General features: G+C 36.6%; 1 protein-coding gene across 2 annotated transcripts in view; it reads left to right on the plus strand.

Annotated features, from left to right (window-relative positions):
* LOC145985015 (uncharacterized) overlaps positions 1-13,227 on the plus strand; it is a 47,096-nt gene extending 33,869 nt beyond the window's left edge. For both annotated transcript variants that reach the window (XM_083118507.1, XM_083118508.1), the window contains exons 8-12: positions 2,179-2,360; positions 5,270-5,452; positions 6,443-6,575; positions 7,508-7,687; positions 11,846-13,227. In XM_083118507.1, the coding sequence (XP_082974633.1) occupies positions 2,179-2,360; positions 5,270-5,452; positions 6,443-6,575; positions 7,508-7,687; positions 11,846-12,696 (1,529 nt within the window). In that variant the 3' untranslated portion in view covers positions 12,697-13,227. The remainder of the gene's footprint in view (positions 1-2,178; positions 2,361-5,269; positions 5,453-6,442; positions 6,576-7,507; positions 7,688-11,845) is intronic.
* The last annotated feature ends 11,991 nt before the right edge of the window (positions 13,228-25,218 follow it).

Consider the following 25,218-nt stretch of genomic DNA (forward strand, 5'->3'; position numbering starts at 1 on the left):
TCAAGGAGGGGGCAAGTGGTGGGCATTGCGCAGTTTTTTTAAAAATTTCTTTTCGATTTCTTGAGCACTGTGGCACTACCCATCATAGTTGCCACCAGCCGCCACTGGTATTAGCACTTCAGTTTATACATAAAATTGTGCTAACGATTCACAAACTATTAATACTATTTTGATTGAAATTCACATTTGTGGGGAATCATCAGTTAAAGTAATTCTCATAATTTGTGCTAATGATTGTATTTTGAAGGTACATGTCTGCATTCAGTGTATTGATTCTTTTGTGTAGTGAAATCAACATGATATTCTTTACTATTACATACAGCAGTGGTTCCCAAACTGTGAACCATGAAGCACTTGGTGCCCCACAAAACTAGTTGTGACAATCTCAAAATTTTGAATTTATATGACCATAAACTTTAAATAGCAAGTATTATAGACCTAAAGCATGTCCTGTGTTACGTCAGTCAGCTTTGCCCACCTGCACCTTCTTGGAACCATGCGAAACATCAATAATGGCAGTGATGATGAAGTTGGTGTGTAACATGGTCAAATCCTTACAACTGCCTTCCATGATTAATACTACTCTCATTCGGTTTAATACCCATGTGTTAGGTGAAAATATTGTTACACTTGGGCCAAAGACACACGTTCAAAATTGATGTTTTGAGAAAATTACATTTAAGGCTTCAATTTTTCATATCTTTAAATGCAGAAAGTTTTGACCAAAATTTGGGCTATTTAGAATTTGAAAAAAGTGTGGCCGCGGTGGCTCAGTCGGTAACGCGTCTGACTACCATGCTAAAGGTCCCGGGTTCGATCCCCGGCCGGTTCAAATCCGGGAACTTTTCTAAGGTTTGGAAGTGGCCCCGGCGCCCCCCCAGCGTCGAATAACATGGGTACCTGGGGGAAACCCTGGGGGGTAAAGGCGGTCAGGGGCGTGATGCTGATCACATCACCCCCACTCACGACCGGATCAAGAAAGTGTGGGGCGTTACCACCACACCCCCTATACGCCTTCATGGCGTGGTGCTATGCACAGGGGAGCACTTTACTTTTAGAATTTGAAAAATAATTGGTGCTTATGATACAATGAAATACGAACAGCTGAGCTACTCAAAAAGTTTAGGAAATGTTGACATACAGAGCTGATGTTAAGAATCATAATATGTTTCAAAGCAGACTATTCCATTTTAATACATCACACACTGTAGCTTTCCAAGCTTGTTCACAGTATTCGCAATTCTGAAAAATTGCCAGTGTTCAAAAGATGATGTACTTGCTGTGATGTCCCATGATTCCGTCGAAACATCTCAAAAGAACAATAAGGTGACATCATGTTAATTAAATCTTCTGTACATTGATAAGTTTTCCTTCAAGACAATGAGTAAGGTAAGTAGCATTATGGGAATGTGTGTAAGTTCAGGACAATGCCAAGTGAAATTCATAATATCCATTGTCTTCACTTCATCTTTTAATGTATGTTTCTACTTTTTATCATCCTCCTCAAAATTATTTCATATTCTTTATAAACTGGAAATTAGGTGGTGGATATAATAGGCTTTCTTTTCCAGTAATATTTAATTTCATTGGAACAAATACCTATAAAGATAATTTAAAACCTACACATTGCAACATACCATGAAGGCATATGGAGGTAGTGTCCCCCACATTCACAATCTAGCTGTTTGTGGAAGTGATGTGGTCAGCCATGTTCCAGCTTCCTTTAGCCCCTAGGTACCATTTATTGGGGGCTGTTTAACTCTTGAGCTGTTCCATACAGAGAACATTGGTGGAAAAAATCCCACGTGAAGTAAATCACCCATCCCAGGAATTGAACCCAGGACTCTCATATGGCAGTCAGATGCCCTACCAACTGGATCACCGTAGCTAAAATGTAAAATTGCAGTATTTTTAATATGCTAACTGCAGTTTAGAAGTTAGATAAACTATGTATTTGTTACCAGATTTTTTTTTTTTAAATGAGAAATAACACATGTTACTGAATTTTTATGTACATTTTTAAATCAAGTTGTTTGGAATAGTAGAATTGCAACCTACACTAGTTTGGTTGTATAAAAATGTTACGTTACAAGGGAAGTCACATTTTCGTTGCTTTCAAGTTGATTTATTTAGTAAGAGGTGTCATTTTTCTTATGGTTCTGTGTCTGCAATTTACAGAGGATGAAGATGATGAGGATTTGCCAAGTACTCAAGACAGTGTGGTTGTCGACAGGATCCAAACCAAGATTCCTCGGCCAAAACTTCTTCAGTTCCACGAGAATCGTAGACCCCCATACTGGGGTACGTGGCAGAAGAAGAGTGCCATCGTGAAGTCCACGCAGCCTTTTGGCAAAGATGAGGTAATGTTCTTTTCAGTAGTTTCATCACCTTTCTTTATATTGGTTCACATACAGTTTTTGTATATCTCAAAACTGTGGATGCGGAAGGTACAAAACTTTGAACAGGCTGCAAAGTAACATACAGAGGCCCACTCTGAAACCGTACACTAATAATTTAAAAACTTAGCCCATTTGAATTCAGTAGCCTATACCAAAAAATGTTTCCTACTAAATTAACTTGCAATTAAGAGACCTGCTGTGGATGCACCATGAATTTTTCAAAATACTTCATTCTAGTCATCTATTGTATTTTTATGTGGTGGCGTAGATAGCTTTTGTGCTTTGTGCTTACTTTTGAAAATCATTTTTCAAACCAAAAAACTTACTTACAAAGATTGTTTGAAATAATACACAAGGTGTCACTCGGCCTTCTCTCTTTACTAGGGCTGAGCCGATACTGATACCGACGTATTGGTATCGGCTGATACTGGGGATATTGGTATCTGTAAGTATCGGTTGGTATTTTGGCACCAATACTAGCTGATACCATTGTTTTTGAGTCGCTAGAGGCACGGCCATTTCAAAGTTTTGTTCACCTTTTCCAACTTACCTTTGGTTTTGAAAAAAAAAAATTAAGAATAGGTGTGCATTTGTTAAATGAACCTGTACTCAAGTTTCCGGGAACAGCAAGTGTGTGACACAAAGATCTGTACACAGATAAGACTCCCAGTCAAGTATCTTGCAAATCAAGTGTAACGTGAAATTATACCCATAGGAGTTCGCTACTTCTGTTTAGTTCTCTTCGAAGTGTACCAGGCTTTGTTCGTACAGATTCGGTCTCATGTAACAATAATCCCAATGAGGTCCTGAAAGCCAATGATGCGATGCACCTGTTGGTAATCCTTCCACTTTCTTTGGTATTTGCGGACATCCCTCTCTTTGGAGACCTCCCGCAGTCAAAAAAGTAATCGCCCATGAAAGTGGTGGATGTGTCTCAGACATAGTACATAGCATTTTCCTGGAAATTCAAATACCTGGGTTAATCCCCCCTTTTCCTTTCCAACTTTAGACTTTTGTTTGTCCCTACTGGGTTTCGGCACAAGGAACGCGGGAGGGGAATAATTTTCTTTGAACAACAGATGAGTGCAGTTAGTTTCTGGAAAGTGTAGTGATGAGTTTGGATTTCCTTCCATGCCAAGCAATAGAACTATGCATTTAATTTTTCTTAGAAATCGTTTGCCGAAAGTATATCGAAAGCCAAGTCACTTCCGAATATCACTGTACTGAAGTCCATCGCCTGATATAGAAGCAAGACACTGGTAAGTTTTCATTCTCTCCATGCATTTCGTTTACTAATTTTTATTCTCTTTGTTAAAGGGCAAAAAAGAGATGAGATTGGTTTCACATTACAGCTTTACTGTTAGTTTTAGACATCGTGTCCGAGGCTGGTAAATCGCTAATTATTCTTGTGTTCAGGGATAATTTAATGTTAGAGTGATCCTTTAGTTTTAGAGGAGATTGAAGAGGCATGATCTCATTTTTCAACATTGGAGGAGAGGAGGACAACAACCACATGATTACCTTGCTCTTAGCTTCACTTAATATTTATCTAATATTTGAAACATCTGATCGATTGTCACTTTAAAAAAATGTAAAGTTGAGATGCATCATTGCAACAGAGCATCGTTTTGTGGGTTAATTTATTTATCGCCCCTCTTCAGAAATGCATACGTATAAATTGTAATAGTAATAATTACACAGACATACACATAATGTATATATAATATAACCTTTGTTATTTGAAATTTGGAGTTATACAAGTTGTGACGATCACAGGTTGTTAGTCTTGCACGATTAGAATTAGTTCATAAATATTTCGAATTATAACACGAAGGTGAAGATACAACTTCTATTTGTCTATGTATTAGTAAAATAACTGAGCAATATGCAGTTCACTGTCACCTGTATTTCCAATTCCATTGCCACATAGGACTTGATTTTTCGTTGCTATAGCAACGTTAGAATCCCAAATATTACCTCATTTATACAGCATTTAGCGCAATAAATAACATAAAGCATAATTAACGTTGTACAAAGTCATTATTATACATTTTTTTAAACCGTTAGTGGAAGGTGACTTGTATAATATGAAATTAATAATTTCAATAAACATATAATTATATTATGCAGATCCACAGGACCGTCACAAAGTATCGGTATCAGTGAGAGCATCGTTATTGGTTCAAAGTGTTATCAGCTCAGCCCTACTTTTTACTGTTCGAATTTTTTTTTTCAGGCAAAGCAGTACACATATTCCAAACACCACCTAAATTTGTCCTATGGGTTTCTATAAAGTCGTATTGATAATTCGTGAAATATAATATTACTTTTCAAAACTATTAGCCTCTTACAAAATGTCAACACTTTGTGTAAAAGGCAGAGAACTTACATTTGGTATCCCCCTCCCTTTGTTTAGTGTTGCTCATCCACACACGATGGCCTCCCCCAGGAACTACTTAACTTGCAGATTTTAAACTTTAAGGTTAGAAATTAGTGTAAGGTAAAGCAGCTTAAAATATTTTACTTCACTAATTTTTAATGCTAATGTTTTTTTCAATCGTGTGGATGACCAGAACACAAATATTTTGACCTTTATGGGGAATCTAGATGTTAGGAAGTTACAGATTTGCCCAGCATAAACAGATAACGCTTTACAAGTTCATATTTTCTAATTAAATGAAATCCTGGTGTTATTGAAAGTTAATAATTTAGCATTTGATGGAAGATCTTTGAAAATAAAGACTTTTTTTTATGTCTTCATGATTTAAAATTTTGTAAAAAGGCACAAGAATCACATTCTTTCCAATTTGTTAAGTTAATTCATTTATCTTGGCTTGTTTGTTACTCTATTATTTCTTTTAACCCAACAGAAGTTTTTTGATTATGAAGTTGACTCAGATGAGGAATGGGAGGAAGAGGAACCTGGTGAATCATTGCATGGATCTGATGACGAGAAGGAATCTGAAGATGAATACGAAGTGGATAATGACTTCTTTGTCCCTCACGGGTACCTCAGTGATGAAGAGGCTATGGAGGAGGAGGATGAAGTACTGGTTAGTTGATTTTCATAGTACAAGTATTTTCGCAGACGTGTGAAATTAGGCCATAGCATTTGGTTGCAATTTTGTCCCTAAAGGTATTTATAGTATGAATGAAGAATGGGACAGATTAATCAATATATCAGTATCCATATATTTGACTCAACTTTAGAATTACCAATATTATTACCAATGTAATATGTCAGTGTATCAGTGGCCTTTAATTTAGTGCAAAATTCAGCCATCTTTTAATTTTTATGAATATAAGCATTGATTTATACCCCATATAAAGTTTATTTTTCAAAACGGATAAAGGAAACAGATCCTATTGTGGTAACACTGACAATTCATACAGGTAAATCAGTTAAGTGAAAAATCAGAAGAAACCAGGGTTTGCTCAGTAGCTCAGTTGCTAAAGCAATAGCATGGTGTACAAGAAATCTAGGTTCAAGTTCTGGCTGAGCCTGAATATTTTTCTTAAATTTCTACATATCACATTTCTGTGTGTATCAGCTTATAAGGTAGAAAGTACCAGTTAACAAATTGTGATGCCAGCTGATTTTGTTTCATATTCTGAGTATTCCAATATATACAGAAGGTATATATTTCAATAATTGTTCATCAAAATGATGTGGCAAAAGTTTACTTCATGATGATTAAGGGACAGTTGTTTTCTTGTTGTTTTTTTTAATGCTATTGTTTCGTAAATTAGTTTGTTACCATGTGATATTTGCATTTTATTGTAGGGGCGTGTGGCATCCGAAAAGGTTGGTACTAAGTTTTCTGCACTATAAATGTCCGAATTATTTTGGAAATGGCCATTTTTATTCCAGAAATGTTAAGACAATTACTTTGGGGAAAATAGTGTGTAGAATTACACATTTTGTTAGTGCCTGGAAATCCCAACCTAAACTTTTCAGTTGTCCATCCTGCAAACCACGCAACATCTTAACCAACTGTATAAGTGAGGTGTGATTATAGTAACCATCATATTTTGATTTCCAGTCTCCTGATATGCACAAAGCAAAATTGAAACTTCTCGAGATTGAGTTTGAAAATGAGCGGAAAAAGAAAACTGAACATATTAAGCCAACGCTTCTTGGATGCTTTTGGTTGGATGAGAATAACAATAGCCCAGGTAAGTGAACCATGAATTCGTATGTTTGAAGGTTGCTGGTATTGTAGTATTATAGTTAATCATATTTTTGGTAAATAAAAAGCAAAATTTTGGTACAAAAACGGAGTCAATTTTGGGTTCAAAAGTGGTAAGTAACACATTTATGTAGTTACCAGAGTATTAAGTTTATTCCTGTATAAAGGAGTCCATTTTTGCTTCTCAAATATTTACAACAGAATTAATCAATTTTCTGTGAATTGCATAATTCGCAGGATAATTCAAACTTCAGGAAGTGTTGTGTCTAAGTAAACCTTAAATTTCGTGTTTGAGTCTATTTCGCATTTTGCTGTTCAATTTCCCATCATTTCGTGACAAAATAGTGTAGGAAAATTCACCTCACACCTTTCAGAAACATGAAAAAGTAACATTACAATGTGTTATTTCATGTTCATGTTGAAAACAAAATATGCATGCATCTAGTTATAGTGTAATGTATTATTTTTCAGAAGTGGGTTTGTTATTAGTGACACAACCATATTAACGTTTGTATTTGTGTTATTTTTGTCAGTTGTAACTTTTGTTTATTATTCTGTCAAGACCTGCTTTATCCTCGCTTTAGGAGTGCTATATCATCTGTAAATCAGTGTATAATACAGTAATGTCATTTCTCTCACTGCTTCCTCAATGTGTAAATTTAAAAAAAAAAAAAAAACAGTAGTAACGGAGAACATCCTTGATGGAAAAAACTAAGACTGAATGACAATATCAAGATGGACCTGAAAGAAATTAGCAAAGATGGTCCCGAGTGGATTGATCTTGCCCAGGATAGGAGCAGGTGGAAAACACATGATAATGCAGAAATAAACCTTCAGGTTTAGGAATGCCAGTAAGTTAGCTAGTAGTATTTGTTTTCTGTTGTGTTGTTGTTATTTCAATTCTTTTTTTTTTCACAGTGTATCATCAGATGATGAAGATATTGAATCCATACAAAGCAGTGACTTGTATGAGCTCGATTCCTACATCCTTCAATGCTCCAAAGCCTGGTGGAGATGGTTCACCTAGCTCAGGAACTCCTGCTGACACTCCTGGGGGAAGCTCAAGTGGGACCAAACTATCTAAGTTTCCAGATGAAGGTATTGGATTTCTGTTCATGCTTGCACAATTTCTTTTTGCTGCATGGGATGTGGTTTTTTTTAAATAGGTTTTCAGTGTGGATGCAAAATGCATAAAAAACCTATGCAAAATGCTGAACATTAAGATCACTAGGGAACGGATTTTAAGATGCAGCACCTTTCCAAAAATATAGCTGTTTTCATACCGATCGTTTGAGATATGTATTTTAGGACATGAAATCAAGTAAAATGGACACACTTTGTTGCACCTTTTTCCTTCCTTTTCGTTCATGTTTTGTTTAATATTTGACAGAAAAATAAATGATTTTCACTTTTCGTGAGCAGCTACATAAATTCCTACATTCTCATTTTGTAGAGCAGAACGAGAGCTATAAAATGGTATAATATAAACATTGCAGCCCCAATAGTTTCCAAGATAATGTAGCAAATCCTGTGAGAGAAAACACAAACTTCACAGTTCTATGCTGTCTGCACCCATTATATACAGAATGCGCAGAAAAAGATAGCATTGAATTAGGCATTTTATTAGCACCTTTTTGATAACATTTTCAGAACCTTTATTTTCTCCCTTTCACGACCATAATTTTACACCTTAAAATCCTTTCCCTAAAGATCACATTCTTCCTTATTTGAGTACATTTTATTGAAATAACGTTAATTGTGGCATCATTTAATTGGAGCACTATTTAAATTATTTTTCATCGTAATGGGTTGCTTTCATGAACTTGTCCTTCACATCATGAGACCCAATGTGGTTGTAACAAGAAACCATTACAATGAACTACATATTGTACTAAATAAATCCAACATGGCTATTTCTTTATCTGTGATAAAATGTGTCACCTAGATGATATGAAAGCCATGCTCTCTCGCCTCCTACTCCCTGAATCAGCAATTAGTAGCCATTGTTAACTTCTCCTCTCTCCCCGCAAAGCAGTGCAGTTTAGTTTTGCTGGTAGGTTTTCTACCAGCTATGGTAGAATGTTTATGTAACGGAGTAGTCAATAGCTATCCTGCATCGTGGCTGTGCTGTCTACATCGTCATGCTTTGGACTCCTGCTATGGGACATGTGTGTGTGCAGGTTTGAGTCTCCTGGGGGAAGTGTAGCAACTTTTCTCCTGAAATTTTGGCCTATGTATGGGACCAGTGACCACCCACCATCGTGAGGAAATTGGGGAGCTACGAATAAGTAGTATAACCTGGTTAGGGAGACCTGCAACGATGACTGGGGGGGTCAGTCGTATTTGGATCTTCCATCTCTGCAGGTGGGAGTGGGACCTGCAGTCGGTAGGTAGGCCCTACCCTGCACTGGCTGTTGCAACACTCATTATTATTATTTTTTAGTAGTCAATGCCTGGAATTGTATTGTTCTTATAAACATAACTCCGAAAATATTTCAGTGTATTGTAAAAATGTGTCATTCGTGTATCCAGTTATTAGCAAACTTGATAGTAAATGTGTTTTTTCAGCAGCAATTAACGTGCCATTTCTTCAAAACTACACATAATATTTCAGTTCAGTCTTTTTTGTTCATTTGTATATACATGAAGCTATGACATACAGTAACCTCCCTCCTCCCGACTTACGCAATACTCAACTTACGTAAAAAATCTCGAAAATTAGAACTACTAGCGTTTATGAACATGTTTGTAACTTTGACATCCATTGCAGTATGCAACGACATGGATGTCAGTTCGTTTTTATATTTTTTATATATTTTTCATACTTTTATAGTTTATATCTGAGTAAATACTGCTGCATGATGTTTCATTTATAAAATAATACTGTGTAAATAGTATACATACATATGATAATAATAAATATTGCAGTTTATTATGAAGTTACACTTAAGCAATTTACAAATTCGGCTTATGTAACTCTGGGAGTTACTGTACTCAAATCGCAAAACAATATAGTAAAACCTTGTTAATTTGAAGTTCAAGGCACCAAAAAATGTTAACTTCGAATTAAACCGAGGTTGGCCCAGGTGGTCCCACTTCTAAGCACTGATATTTTATTTACAGACACCCTGCAGGTCTACACATTAATAAAATTCAAGCCTTAAACTAAACTACTTCATTAAAAAAATCGGGCTTAAAAATCCAAATTTTTAACTATTGTTACCCAAATTTCCGATGCAATTTTAAGCAAAACATACTTGAATATCACAGAAAGAATGCTTTATTAGCTACAAAGTGAATTTTGTTTCAGATCTCTAGCTCCTAACGGTTTTTGAGATATTAAGGTTTCCATAAACTGCTACATGAGCAAAAGAAGCCATGCGCCATGTTTGAAAAATGGTTGTCTCAGGAGAACTAAAGACAATAAATTTTTTTGAACATTGGTTCTGATATCTAGAAGCCTTCCGAGGTAGGAAATCATCCAATCAGTTAAGGAGTGACATGTGGTCAACCCAGAAGTTGTAGGTTTTTATGACCAGGTTAAGCTACTCATTTGTAGTTCCCCAATTTCCTCACAATGTTGGGTGGCCACTGGTCCCATATACAGGACAAAATCTCAGGAGAAAAGTTGTTACGCTTCCCCCAGGAGACTTGAACCTGCCTGCATCCTGTAGCCGGAGCCCAAAGCATGACACCTTTGACCAGGGGTCTTCAACCTGGCCTGCAGAACCCTTGGCCGTGGTCCGTGCCTGTTTGAAAAATTAAGTACGCAACGTAAAGTACTGCTTGGGGCTGGTAGATGGCAGCATCTTACAGTTCTCAATACCACAGTATAGCTTTGTGGCCCGGGAGCATAATTGAAATTGTTAATGTGGCCTGCACTGCCTGACGGGTTGAAGACCCCTGCCTTAGACCTAATGGCCATGATGCGGGACAACATGTATTTTAACATGCTTAAATTTGAGTATTGTTGCAGGGAGAAGAAGGTAACAAACCTGATTGATAAAAGTAAAAGTCTTACTGTAAGAATTTTACAGTTATTGCTTCTTTTCTGGGAAGAAAGGTTCTGGCACATTTCAAGTTGATTTGTTGTGTTACTGTGTTGGTTTGTTAAGGTGTTCATCATAAGAACTACTCAAAATGTGTTATGTTCATAAAGGATGCATCCAAATATATACACACACACTCATGCATTTCTCTCGTTAAAATAAAATATTATTATTCATGATGGATGCTGTAAGCTCAGTTTAACTATTACATACATGAAGTTTGAAGTTCTCTAGATGCTGTCACTATCACAAATCAACAGCATTCAGCACCCTTATGCCATCCAGGAAGAGTAGATGAAACTGTTGGAAAAATATTTTAGAACAATATGTTAACAGAAACATTAACCCTTAGATGCCGAGGCTAATTTTCCAGGTATTTGCACTAACGCAGAGTGTGTTTTCAGTTTGAAATTCTGCATGCTTCTAAATGAAATTTTATATTTCTGGAACTAAGAACGTTAAGAGGTACAAATGATACTTCATTTTGTTTAATATGCTTTAGGCTATAATCCTGATGGGAAAAAATAAATTTTCCATAATCAGTTAGAAGAAGAAGAAAAAAGAGAATGTAACTATTTTTTTTACACAAAATTTGAAATTCATTGGCTACGTCAGGACGTGAATCTCCAAAAGGTACCAGAATAATGCCTGGTATGTTTGCCATTGATGCAGAAAAATTTACTCACGTATTGTTAATACTTTCGGGGAACAAAAAAGATTTTTTCAGTGCACTGACGCTGAACGTGTTTTGAGTGGGAAATTTGAAATTCTGCATGCTTCTAAATGAAGTTTTATATTTTTGGAACTAAAAACGTTAGAGGTACAAATGATACCTCATTGTTCAGTATACTTTGGGCTATAATCCTGATGGAAAGGAAATAAATTTTCCGTAATCAGTTAGAAGAAGGAAAAAGAAAAAGTGACCCGTTTTGGCAGCTGGAAGCTTTTGACTTTCTTTCCCTGCCACCTTCCCCTTCCTGCCATCCCCACCTGTGCTTTTGGCACCAGGAATTTTGGAAGGTTGTACTTCTATTGCCAAAAGTGTGTTTTGAAACACCAAAATTGAGGAAGAAGCTATGTTTTTGTGCTGTGCAATATTTATAAACAACAGTTAAGTCATAGAACTTAAACATATTAGAAATAATATAATGTCATGTTTTTTATGTACATACTTTTATTAATAATTATTCATTTACTTACTTTGTAGCTGTTCCAACTCTACTGAAACTTACACATGGAAATGTAAACGGCAGAGAATTTCTTGTGAAGGAGTTTTTGGCATACTGGAAGAAGCAGCACAGTACGGAAGAAGACAAGAATGCAGTGTCTTCTGCTGAAAGTGGCCCATTGGCGGAGGAACCTGTCGTCAGTCGCAAACCAAAGTGGTCAATCTCAAAGCTAAGTGTCTCGCGAAAAATCCGTGAGGTTGCCAGGTGGATGCAATGCCCAGAGGAGGGCCCTCTGCAGAAGAAAATGTGGTACGTCAGCAAAGAACTCCGTGATGCGCATGGCTTGCCTGACCTCACGTTGCCGAACCAGTGGAATTATATTCTGAAGCCGAAGCGGGAGAGTGACATCACACCACTGTCTACTCCGGTCGAGCAGAGCCCGAAACCCGCAAAAACATCGATCAAGAAATTCACAAAGCACTTATCGGCTGAAGAAAGGCGGCAGCAATTGGAGAGTGCATCAAGTTCCTCACCTTTGACCACACCACCCTCGGCTAAGAAGATATCGATCAAACACTTCACAAAACACTTGTCACAAGAAGAAAGACGACAGCAGTTGGAGACAGCTGCTGTACCAAGTACTTCCACAGTTCCTACTCCTAAAGTAGAGAGCAAAAAAACTGACACGTCAAAGATTCAACGTAAAAGAATAAGCCCTTTGATATCTGTTCCAAGGGGACAGGACATACCAAAGGGAGCTAGGATATCTAGTTTCTTTGATAAAAGTCAACGTAAGGAGCAAACTGGTAGCACAGAAAGTGTTGAAAAGTGTGTCAAGACCAATCCGGATGCTTGTAAATCTTCGGATGATTGTATTACATTAGATTAACCTTTTTGGCATGGGGGGGAGGGGATATATTTTTATTACATATAAATTGTGTCGGCAGTTAGAACTGAAATTAATGTTATGTAATGATATTTTCTGGTAGGGACTTTTATACTAGTGCATGCATGTGTGTGTGTATTTGTTTTCTGTTGATAATGAGACACCCTTAAGGTTTGTGTATTACTGCAGTAGTACTTTATTCATATCTGTCAGTATAGGGCAAGAATAAGTTTTATCATAGAGTTAATAAGAATGTGAGATGCTGTGTGTTATATTTATGGTATGGAACTTTGTTAGTTTTGAATAATATGCTGCTGCAATAGTGATCAGTCATTATTTCACACATGAAGTTAGCAGCTGTCATTTTCATGATTTAAAAGAAATTGTAAAAAATGTGCCCAATGCTTACAATCTTTGATATCATTTGTTGCTTTATTGAAAATCAAGTGTGTTCTTGTTTTTACAAATATATGTAGTGTGTACTGGTGATTTGATGCATTTTATCAGTTAATGAAATTGTAAATATTAAATTTTTGCAGTTTTTGCACTGTCTTCCAAGAGATTATATTAGATTAATTGGCTTGAAAGAATGAAAATATCATCTTTTTCTTTCCTTCCATTGTGTCCAGTGAGAATTTGTAGCTTTTATGAATAGCATAAGGTATGCATTTTATTTCAGTTCTGCCAAATTGCACTGGAATATTGAACAAAGCTTGTAATGTATTCTAAATTATATCTTTCTCATGTGCAGTTGCAAGCAGCTCTATAGGCTAAATAAACACTATTTGAAATACCATTACTTCGATGTATTTCAAGCTTCTCCAATGGCATCGTGGTAGTGTTGCTAAAGAAGAGGTGCATGGTTTGATCCCAGGTGGAGGCACAGTGGTTCAGATCCCACTATAAGTTGTACGTCATCTCAATTAGCATATTTGAGCCTAAAGTGGACTTGAACAATAAATGTGCAGAAACCTTATCCTCTAACCCTTCTTTCCGTTCACATACTTATTAATAATACTTCAAGCACCATGTAAAATAACAGATTCCATCCATCACCAAGCCAGACAAATCTCCCTCTTGTTCAGCCCTTCTACATGGCAAAGGAGTTTGTATCCCTTGTCCTTAACATGCATTAATAAGTGTTACAGCCTCCTCATATTAACTTCTAACTGAATCATGTGTAACATTACTGGAAGGGGCTTCACAATTGTAGTTTTTGTTCTGGAACCTTTCACATTGGTTTCTGCATGGCAAGATTCAGAATGTGTTTTCCCTGAACTACTATTAAAAAACCCAATAATTTTTCAGACATGGTGTACTTCTTGTGACTTTCTTTGTAAATGATTTAATTTACTTTAAAAATATAGATATAAGTTATAGAATAACGTACACAAGTAATTTGTAGATATCACAATCACTTTTTTGAGAAAGTACATTAATGTCATTTCATGATCATTCATCATTTATGTTGTTTATTACGCTCTTAGAGACACTAACATTTTCAAAGGTGGGGGAACAAAATATATGTACTGACGGGGTGAAGCTCATACAAAAGGGATATGTAAACTGTGTACTCTCTAAATTTCTGTTGCTTTAAAAAAACTCTATAATTTTCATAGGCAAAAATAGCAAATATTTTGTGTAGAATAATATACAAATTACTAATCATAATAAACTGTAAATAGTGTCTTTCAACTAACCCTTGACACTCGGTTCTGCACTTTGCTCGATATCTCTTGCCACTTGCAGTTTGAGTACGAGTAAATAATAACCATACATTATTGAACATTTGCTGGTTGTCTACGTCGTTGTTGAAATGACAGACGTTCTTACTAGGGGAATACTTGCAGCTTCAGAGAGGTGCATGTGCAACAAAGGTGAAATAATGAAGTATAATAAATAAATTCCCCTATATATGGAATAAACAATGCATGCCCTAAATTGAAGGGCAGGAACAAGACACAACATTAGATGGAGAAAACCCTAATTTCTATGAAACTATGTAAGCAGACTTTTGCTACAAGCAGTTCCTTTGATATGCAGCCTAAGAGGGAAGGTTACTTAGAAAACTCCATTCACATAAAAAGACATATCTATATGTACTGAAAAACATTCAAGCAATTTTGTGTTTTTTTTAAATCACAAACTGTGATTTAAATAAAAACAACAAAAAATATTTTTTTAAATAAAAACAATGATTTTTATCCTGATGTTTTTGATCCATCCACAGGTGCAGTCTTCACAGATATTGACAGGCTGGAGACAGCATATGGTTGATGTGTAAACATCCAGAAGAAAAGTCACAATGTTATGTGTTGTAGCCAGCTCTCAAACCAAAATGACGAAAGCATTTACTGCACATGGATTACCAACAGACAGAAGTGGCCCAGTCTGACAGACATGTAGCTTGTCGTCTCACTTCAGTATGAACTAAGTTGCACTTATTTCGAAAACTTTGTTTCCAAGTGTCTCGCTACCTGGTGGAGGCACAAAGTGGTTTGAATCTCATTTTAAAAGTGTAGGTCTGGTCCCAATTAGCCTTTCTGTGCATAAAGTGGACTAAATAAAAGGTGCGAAGTTGCTTGACACCTGTTGCTTTGGTCTGATAGCTGGCATAAACATATACGTACAGTATGTTACTTTCGTAATATTGAAGATATGATACTTTACCTGAATTCTGGATACTGTGTCATGCAAAACCTATCCTGGGAAATATGCAAATAGCCCCATTTGTGATTGTAACAGGTCTATGTGTTTCATGGCACGAAAAAATGGTTAAATGTAAATACTACACTAGCTGCCCTGCGGAAATAGTAAGAGTAAAGTACAAAGTTAGGGGGTTCCAGGTTTGAACTCTGGTCAAGCATGCGTAGGTACATCCTCATTGTCGCGGTTAACCCACAATGTAGAAAAGCAACATAAAATAACTAAAATAGAAACTTATATGCAGTAATTTTTTGAAAATACAGAAAAGTCTAGTTAATGCTTCAATGATGTTCTCGCAACAACGAAAAGAATTAGTGAATAAAGAAATGAAGAATATGTGGTAGCAATAATATTTAAAATGTGACATACAAAATTCAAATTCAAACTTTTCTCCTACAATAATGATCATCGTGGTGATAATGATGATAATAATAATAATAATAATAATAATTAGAGGCACATATTTTTGGTAAATAAAAAAGCAAAATTTCGGTACAAAAACTGAGTCAATTTCAGGTTCAAAAGCTGTAAATAAAATAAAATATCGGTGTTATAGCGGTGAATAATCACATCAACAGTGCTATATAAAATGACATTTTGGTTTTAAAATTGTGAATATAATCCTAAATTTGATTTAAAAGCTACACTTATTCCACTGAATTAACATTTCACTTCCAATAGCACATTTATGTAGTTATCAGAGTATTAAGTTTATTTCTGTGTAAAGAAGTCCATTTTTGCGTCTCCAATATTAACAGCAGAATTAATCAATTTTCCGGGAATTGCATAACACTCAGGATAATTCATACCTCAGAAGGTGTCGCGTCGGTGAATAAACCCTAAATTTCGTGTTTAAGAGTTAATTTCGCATTATTTCGTGACAAAACATGGTCACAAAATGCATCTCACACCTTTCAGAAACATGAAAAATTAACACTACAATGTGTTTTTTCGTCAAAAACGAAATATGCATGCCCCTAATAATAATAAAGGGAAACAACTCACTGAAATGGAAGCTACAATACAAGATGCCGAGAACGCTTTGAAAACTGGTCGAGCTCATCCTCAGGGTTTATCTTCATGTTGCGATGAACAGACATCAATGCCAGACCGTTGAGTCGATTTTCACTGGTGGAATTTCGAAGGTAAGTCTTCAGTCGTCTGAGTGATGAAAATGTTCTTTCCGGTGAAGAAGTTGAAACTGGCAATGTAGCCAGTATCTGTAGAAGTTTACTTATGTTGGGAAATAATGAAGAATTGCACTGCACAAATCCTTCTACAGTAGACTTTGGTGGTGTGTTGTGCTTCTCCCATTTTGATTTTCACACCGCAAATTCAGCGTGGGCAATACTGGGCTCAGGAAGGCAGTTTTTATAAAAGTCTACACATTCCTTCAGATCTTCACTATTGGCTGTAACACATTTACTTGGAATAACATTTTGCAAAGAAAAGATCAGTGTCCTGTGGCGTTGGAATCTGTCACTAAGCTATGTTATAATATGGTTTAGAAATGGAAGAAAAATATTCAACTTATAATACTCCTCACAGGTTCATAGACGGGATATTGATGGGCTTGTCTTTTCACGATGGGAAAATCCATATGGCCACCGTTTTCAGTAACCATGTAAGTGGAATAGGCGAAAATCTTCTTGAATTCTTCTTCTACATTTTTGCGCATGGCATTCAAAGTATTGATCACATGGTTGCAAGCTTCTGCTAAGTCTGCATTTACAGCCTGGAGTTGTCTACATAAAGTTAGGGTGTAATAAAATATGTTTTCTAAAATCAGGAGGGGGACAACGAATTTAGCTCCTTCAATGGCACTTAACAATTGGCATGCCTTTTGAGCAGTCTCTTTGTTTGCAGACGATTCTAGCAACTCCAGTGCGTTCACTACACTACTCTTTAAATCTGATAACACACTCGTGCTTATGGACCCATCTTGTTTCACAAAGACCTAACAAGTTCCATGTTGACATTCTGGTAGGTTTTATTTTATTGCCATTTTCAGAACTTCGTTTCTTTGAGCAGACGAAAGGAAGAAATTTGCAACACACTGAATGCTTCCTAGGCAATTGCGTATGGACGATAGAGTACACGAATTTGCCAAAGCAAGGTTCAAGGAATGAGCACTACAATGGACGTAAAGAGCCATGGGGTGGTCCTTCCTAATATATTCATTAACACCATGCAGGTAACCGCTCATGGCTGACGCTCCATCATATCCCTGTCCAACCAAGAAATGACAGTTTGTTATTTCTTTTTAAGGTTGCAGAAAGCAGTGTGGCCAAGCCCTTGCCTGTAAGGTCGACTGCTGGAACAAATTCAAGAAAGTCTTCGCGAATTTTACCTTCCTTCACATCTACATAACGCACACACACAGATAACTGTTCAATTCGAGAAATGTGTGTAGTTTCGTCTGCCATCACAGAGAAACACTCGGCAGTATTCACTTTCTCAACTATCTCTTTCTTAATTATGTCACCACAAATCGTAATTAACTCGTTCTGGATGGTAGGGCTTGTGTACTTTGAATTGAGCGCACCCGATTGCAAATGTTGCTGAAGCACGTCGTCACCTGCACTTGCACGGAACCGTAGTAAGGCATGGAAATTACAGTCGTTTGTTTCATCCTCCGACTTCATCACGTTTCCAAAGTCATCCGTTCGCGAAGGGCAATTTCTTGACGACCGCAGAGAATAATTGTTTCTATAATGGAGTGCAGTTTCTCGCGATTTTCAGCTCCTTGTTTAGCTCGCTCGCTGCACAATTGGTCCACTATCTTATTACTTTTCCCTTCAGTCACTTTTATGAAGAATCTCGGCTAGCTCTAAACACCGTTTATGGTATGACGTATTCGCATGGTTTGCAAAATCTTCCAAAGCATTTTTTAAATTGCAGTGCTCTTTGGTAACGAGAGCCCCTAAATGTTGATGCCCCCCTTTACCCCCTTCCTCCAATCGAGAAAACAGTATGCACACTTTGCACAATGCGCCTTCCAGTTTACTGGAATAGGCTAGCCACAGAAACTTTTCAAACCACGTTAGTTGAAATCTTAGATTTCGTGCAGTTCTGCGCGGGAAAGCATATGTTGAAGAAGGAACCCACGGATTCTTCAAAAGTTGTTCTTTTTTCAGATTGTTCAGATTTGCTACATTAAGGTAAAGGCCAATATCATTTTTACAGAAAGAACTATCACTATTAGTTACCAACAAATCGGCTGATGCATTTGTGATAATATCATTTTGCCTGTCATCCGTTGATTTCGCAGTGAAGTCATCATCAGAGGTGTCACCACTGTTACATCCGTTTTCACTTTTAGGTTTTTTCTTGAAAAACATCCCAATCGAGAGTTGTCCGCTTCTCCCATCTGCATCGCGTTTCATTTTTGTGTTCACAAAGCACTAGAACTCCGGCACAAGAAACACACTAGTATCACACCACAAGGATGCGATCTAAAAGGACAAAGATACTTCCATCCAGCAATGACAAATTTGAGACTGGAGGCTATTGGCTAGGACAACGACTGGACTATAAGAGTCATGTTTGTTTGACAGTCAAATCTAAATTCAACCTTAAGCGATCCATTCATTTGTCATGATGCAGACGCATCTCGCGCATGGTGCAGTAATATTCCGGGAAATTGTTCAAACAAGGGATTTTGCAGGGGGGGGATAAATAGGAGAGACGGAGAGAAACTTATAAAAATATGCAATAAACTGGGAAATGAAAGCATTAAACTTTTTCTTTTGTATATCTATCTTAAACGATATTTGAATATTATAATTATAGAAATGAAAGGGGAGGGGCGTTAAACACCTTATCTAACAGCCCAGGGAATTTAAAAGTTAAAAGGGGAAATTTTGAGTCCCAACCAGAAAGGACACTGAAATGAGAACGGTCAAGTGAAAGTTTAAGGGTCGCGGGTGGGCTGTGGACATAAATAGAACCTGTTTTCCTCAAGTTTCAGGAATTCCAACTGTTTGAAAATTCTCTCCACATTGTCTTCCTGTTGCATTTTTGTACCTAGGTAGAGCTGTAAATAAGTTTTCGACTTTGGATTCTCAACCTGTATAAATCTAACATGTCAGAAGTTTCGGGGGGGGGGGGGCAGGGGGGTTGAACTCTAAGATCCCCCCTTAAAAACGGCCATGGTGGTATACCAACATGTTTGTTTGTTTATTTATTTATTTAACCTTTATAGGATGGGAACTTTTCAAGTGCACGCTTTTCAAACTTACCATTGTAGCAAGAGAAACTGTCATAGAATGTCCCTGAAATGACTGGCAAATTAGCGGATATGAAATTTATACAATTTACCTGCCAATAATGATAGTTCAAGAAGAAAATCAAAATTTTACACAAAAATTTGTAGTGGTACATTTAGAGTGTACATTCCTACAACCGTGCAAATTTGGGGGAGAAAATAATAATGTATAAGAAAATCAGTGTTGCCACCTTACGGGGGGAAAAAATCTCGAAAATCACTTCTAGCATTGGCCCTGTGGATGCAGGGAAGCATGACAAAAGACCACCCTTTGAGAACATGTAATGGCCACCCCTAATTTTTGAAAAATATGCAACATTTTACAAAATTGTAATTTTCCGAATGTTTTTAAAATGTAATGTTTACCATTGGAACTCTAATTGTCACATGTAAACACACATTCCTTTGTTTTCATTGTTACATTTAAAAGTAAAATATGTTAGCAGAAAGAAGTGGTTCAAGAGGCCATTTATAAGCTTTATCCCATAATGATGTGAGGGGAAAATATACATTTTCAAATTGTGTAACAATGGATATATTGATTTGTCATTTCAGTTTGTCCTACCTTCATGTGTATATACGGTAAATGAACAAAAAAACTACTGAATTATCTGTAGTTTTCAAGAAGTGGCATGTGGAGGTGGTTTCGATCAAAACCAGCTATCCAGAACACCAAAATCTGGGTGGTTTCACTCTATCCGCTAACTGTTAACAGAAGATTCAAAATACTGCATTAACTATTTTAAATCTGGATGTACTAAGAACAAAAAATAACAAAATAATACACTGAAATTACATGAAATAATTTGACTTGCACATTTTTTACACAACAACCTTTTAAAATGTAGATAAGGCATAACTTGCACCACATGCCATCATTTAACTAAGTCATAAAGACCAGTTTTGGCATGTACTTTGTTCTTAAGCTTTCACCACATGTGGCTTCCTCAGGAGATAGGACAGGCAGTGTGGTATTTAAGAAATTTCCAGAGGGGAAAATTCTACTGACTGTCTAGAGAGTGCATTAGATAATGATTTATAAGCTGTGTGTGTGTGTTTATAGCTATATACACATATGTTTGTGGCTGCTAGAGGAGAGGGGTTACGGGGGGGGGGGGGGTATCTCAACAATTTAAATGGTAAATTGGGTCACTCTACAGTTTGTTTTATGCCACTCAACTTTTTTTTTTTAAAAAAAAAAGCTTTGAACAAAACATATTTTAAATAATTGCTAAAAATTACCGATTTAAATTTGTAACTTGACAGAAGGAAAAGGCCAAGTCCACTTCATGATCAAAACAGCTAATCGTGGCTGGGCCTACAATTTTTAAAGTGAGATTTTCACACCCATCCCAAGAAATCTAAAGTCTGCACCTAACTTTTTGGGATCTGAATCAAACTTGGGACATAACTTTAGGGGGTAGAATCAAAAAATTTCTACCCCATACGAATAGGAACAAAGACTACTTTACTAAATTACGGTTAAATTTGCAAAACCATAAAAATTACTCATTAATTGCTTCTCAGGTCCCAGGAGGTTAACACAAGTTCCAGTAGCTTGTTAATTCTAAGAATTTGTTATGTGGCCGAGTGCCCCCGCCAAGTTATGGCTAATTAGTCTGGGGCTCCTTGATTACAAGACAATAGCGATTACCACTATTATACCGGGTGTTCCGCTTAGGAGTATAATAAAAGAAAATACCATATTTTCTTTAATTATTATTATTTACACCCAAAACTTTTTACATACATACATAAACTCAAAAAGTTTTTTTACAAGTCTAGTACACCTCAACATGAGCACCATTGGTTGTGCGGGAAATGTCTAATCTGTATTCCACCTCAGCCCATACATTTTCTAGCATTTGTTGCGTCACATTGTTGATTGCAGCACAAATTCTTTCCTGTAAGTCTTGTAAGTCTAGAACCTTTGTAGCATACACCTGGTACTTCACAAACCCCCACAAGAAAAGTCTAGCACAATAAGGTCCGGTGACCTTGGTGACCACGTTATGAACCGCAATCCTCTACCAATCCATTGTGCATTAAAGTGATCATCTAAGAAACGGCGAACTTCTTTGAGAAAGTGGCCTGGGGCTCCATCTTGCTGGAAACTTGTTCCTTCTGGAACTTCGCTGCACACGTTTTACAGATTTAAATTCTGCAAGTGCCAAAACACAAAACACCTTCTGTTGTGGCATCCACATGGCGAATGATGCCTTCATGGCAGTTTGAACGAGCCTATAGCTTCTGAGCTTGCGTGATCTGCCACAGCACGTTACATTTAAAACTTTTTCATTTACTCTTCACAGTGTTGCCAACTATCTGTCATTCCAACTATTTGTTACAATTTTATGAATTTTTCTTTTATTATACTCCTAAGTGGAACACGCTGTATATCTAATGCTCATCACTGTGTACGTAATTTCATAATCAATTGTTGTTATGGAACTGATCAAGAGAATGAATTCAATATCAATTCTTCTGTACTTTTAGTCATGATATTTTATAAATGTCTTTAGCTTGATGCAAAATTACAAAACTACCAACTTGACAACACATGCTCAAACTGAAAAATATTTCCAACAAAGGATACCACATTCCAACTAGCCAATGTGTTTTAGTTTGATTGATTTAGTTTATTTTACTTCACTTTTCTGCCACTTTTGCCTAATTGTGAAGATGGGATGAGTGATGATATGATGAAATTTATGAATGGACACTCACAAACACCCATGCCCAGGCTGGGATTCCAACCCGGGAACCTTGGCATCCTAGCACAATGTGCTAACCACTCCACCATGGGGACTGGCCCATGTGTTTTAATTCAGTGATGTTGATAGATAATGTATGTGTAACATTACTACTGTACATACATCAAGCCATGTCCGTGTACTTTTTCACAGGCAACGAACAATCAAAAGGAACTCACCACTTTAATACTCCTGCCTTCTTGTGCAGATCAACTTGCAAATTTTCAGAACACAGCCTTCACCGCCACCAGATTTCGTTCATTTTGAAGACATATTCCTGATATTGCAGAGTCTGGAACTCGTAATGCTCACTTTTTCCACTAACATTCTAGCTTCACAAAGAAATCTAGTTCCATTGATCTAAAAAAGAGCACTCTTGTTCTGTAAAAAAATGACTTCATAAAGGGCTATCCCTCTCATGTCAAAAAATTCCATGTAGGCTATCTTCGTGCACTGTTGTTCCACTCATACAAATACAGACGTTCTGTAGTGACAAGTTCGAGTCACGTGATAACTGAAACTCATTTGTAACTTTCACATTGATTGCTGTGGCATTTTCCTGCCAAATTCCGTGGACAAAGATAGGGAAGAGGGGAAGTGGTCTTCAACCCTGGCCACTTGTTTGACAGTTCCAGGAATAGAGCAGCGACTCAGGCCACATCTGTGTTCGCCTATTAGAGCTTCCAGTTGTCTGACAGAAACTGTTGCAATTGAATGGCGAAGTGGGAAAAAAGTAAGTAAATTGCCAATTATTTATTGTTTCACTCCATTGATAAAATTTATCAAGCAGAGAGGGGAATTCCCCCATCCCCCCTACAAATACCCCACTGAGGACAAGTATAGTAAAGATTTAAGACATTGGGAAAGTAAGTTAAAGGTTAAAAAGGTAAAAGACAAAGCATTGCCCTGTCACTCCTTCCTACAACTCTGGCTGGCAACTCACTTAGTTGCCAGCCTTTTTTATCCTTTAACTTACCTTCCCAATGTCTTAAATCTTTACTATACTTGTCCTATCTCCTGAGGAAGTCACATGGTGTGGTGAAAGCTAAAGAACAAAGTATGTACATGCCAAAACTGGTCTTTATTACATAAACAAAAAGGCAATCAACAATAAAGTTAAAAAAGGATAGCACTGAAGTCAAAGAACCTAACTCAGATAACAAGCAGCAACAAGGATAAACAGAAACCAACATGGAATTCAGAAAGGGACATCAATAGCTACGGCCATAGCAAAAATAATAGGTAGTCAAACAACCTAACTCAGATATGAACCAGCAACATACCTCAGATATCGAGCAGCCACAAGGCATAGAATAGAGTAAAACAGGGATGCTTATGGAGAAACTCAACAACATAAGAATAAAATGGACAGCCAAGGCTATTTACAGTACAGAATTATAATTACCCAAATAAGCTACATCATACATAGCAACTGCGAGTAGGAAATTAACAACATCAGCAGTAACTACTTATACCTGTTAGAACAACTAAGTGACTATAGTTAATCAGAAAAATACATATTTTCACGAACTAATTTACCTCTACGTGAATAATACTGTACTAGCAGAATGCTAAGGCTTCAAAAGATAGCTCCCAGAACAAAGTACAGCGTGGAGTATAGGGTCACATGCAAATGATTATTCAAAGGAGGTTCGTAGATCAATAAGACAATAGAGATTATTCTAAGTACTGCAACTTGACCGAAAATAGGAAACCTACACAAGAACATCAACACAAGAAGGAAAGATACTTACTACCATTACAGCAGCCACTCAATATCACAAAAGACCATGCAAAATATTCTACAACAATCTGCTTCATAACATAAAAAACTGCTAAGTTCCCAAAAAGTATCCAATCAATGAAAGAAAACTGCTTGAAAAGGGAGAACTCTCTACAGTCTCGCAGAATTATGGGAAAATAACAGCAAAACTTGGAAGCATACACACTCAATAATGCTCAATATGCATACACTTCACATGCAATCCCTTGCAAAAGGCACATAGCAGACTCTCATCTGAACTTGGACACCAAAAACACCACTTTGGGATTGCTAATACTCATAAATACACTGCCCTTGTTTGAATAGCGTGGATGCAAACTTCATAGCAAAATATTGAAAAACGTCAGATGTATGTTCGTATAAGTGTGTAAATGTGTGTGTGTGTGTGTGTGTGTGTGTGTGTGTGTGTGTGACGTGCGTGTGTATAAAAGAGAATATATGTGTATTTACCAGAGTGTGGTCTTACATAAATTGATAAAAACAGCAATATAGAACCTGATAGAATAGGAAATAGTAAAAAATAAGATTTTTAACATGCCAAAGTAATTAGTTTAGTTTGTTAATTATAAGAAACATAAGTGAATTACAAGAAATATAAATGAAATGCGCTAAATAAGTACAATTGTTTGGTTTGAAGGTAGTGAATATATCGAATTTGTGCAAAAGTTTGCATTATAACCAGTGAATTAAACAACGTTTGCGTTAGAATAGCACAAAATAGCATACTTATTAGATTAATAACAAACTTTCTGATGCAGTAAAGTATTGACTAGGGCTGAATGATTCAATTACTGTAAAATATTAGTCTCAGATTGAAGTAAATAAAGTGTAAACAATACCATTTGTTTGTAAAATAGGGTTGTTAATTCCTCTGATAGCAGAAATATCAACTTGTACACAGTAAATTTGAGAGTTTTAGCAATATTTGTCCTGAAATGGATATAAGTGTAACTTGTTAAGCGTGCCAAATACAAAATATTTAAGAAACAGTACAGTATAACCTCAATTTTGAAAGC

The sequence above is a fragment of the Lepisma saccharinum genome, chromosome 3 (assembly GCF_977018435.1).
Source record: "Lepisma saccharinum chromosome 3, izLepSacc3.1, whole genome shotgun sequence".
NCBI classification, from domain to species: domain Eukaryota; kingdom Metazoa; phylum Arthropoda; class Insecta; order Zygentoma; family Lepismatidae; genus Lepisma; species Lepisma saccharinum.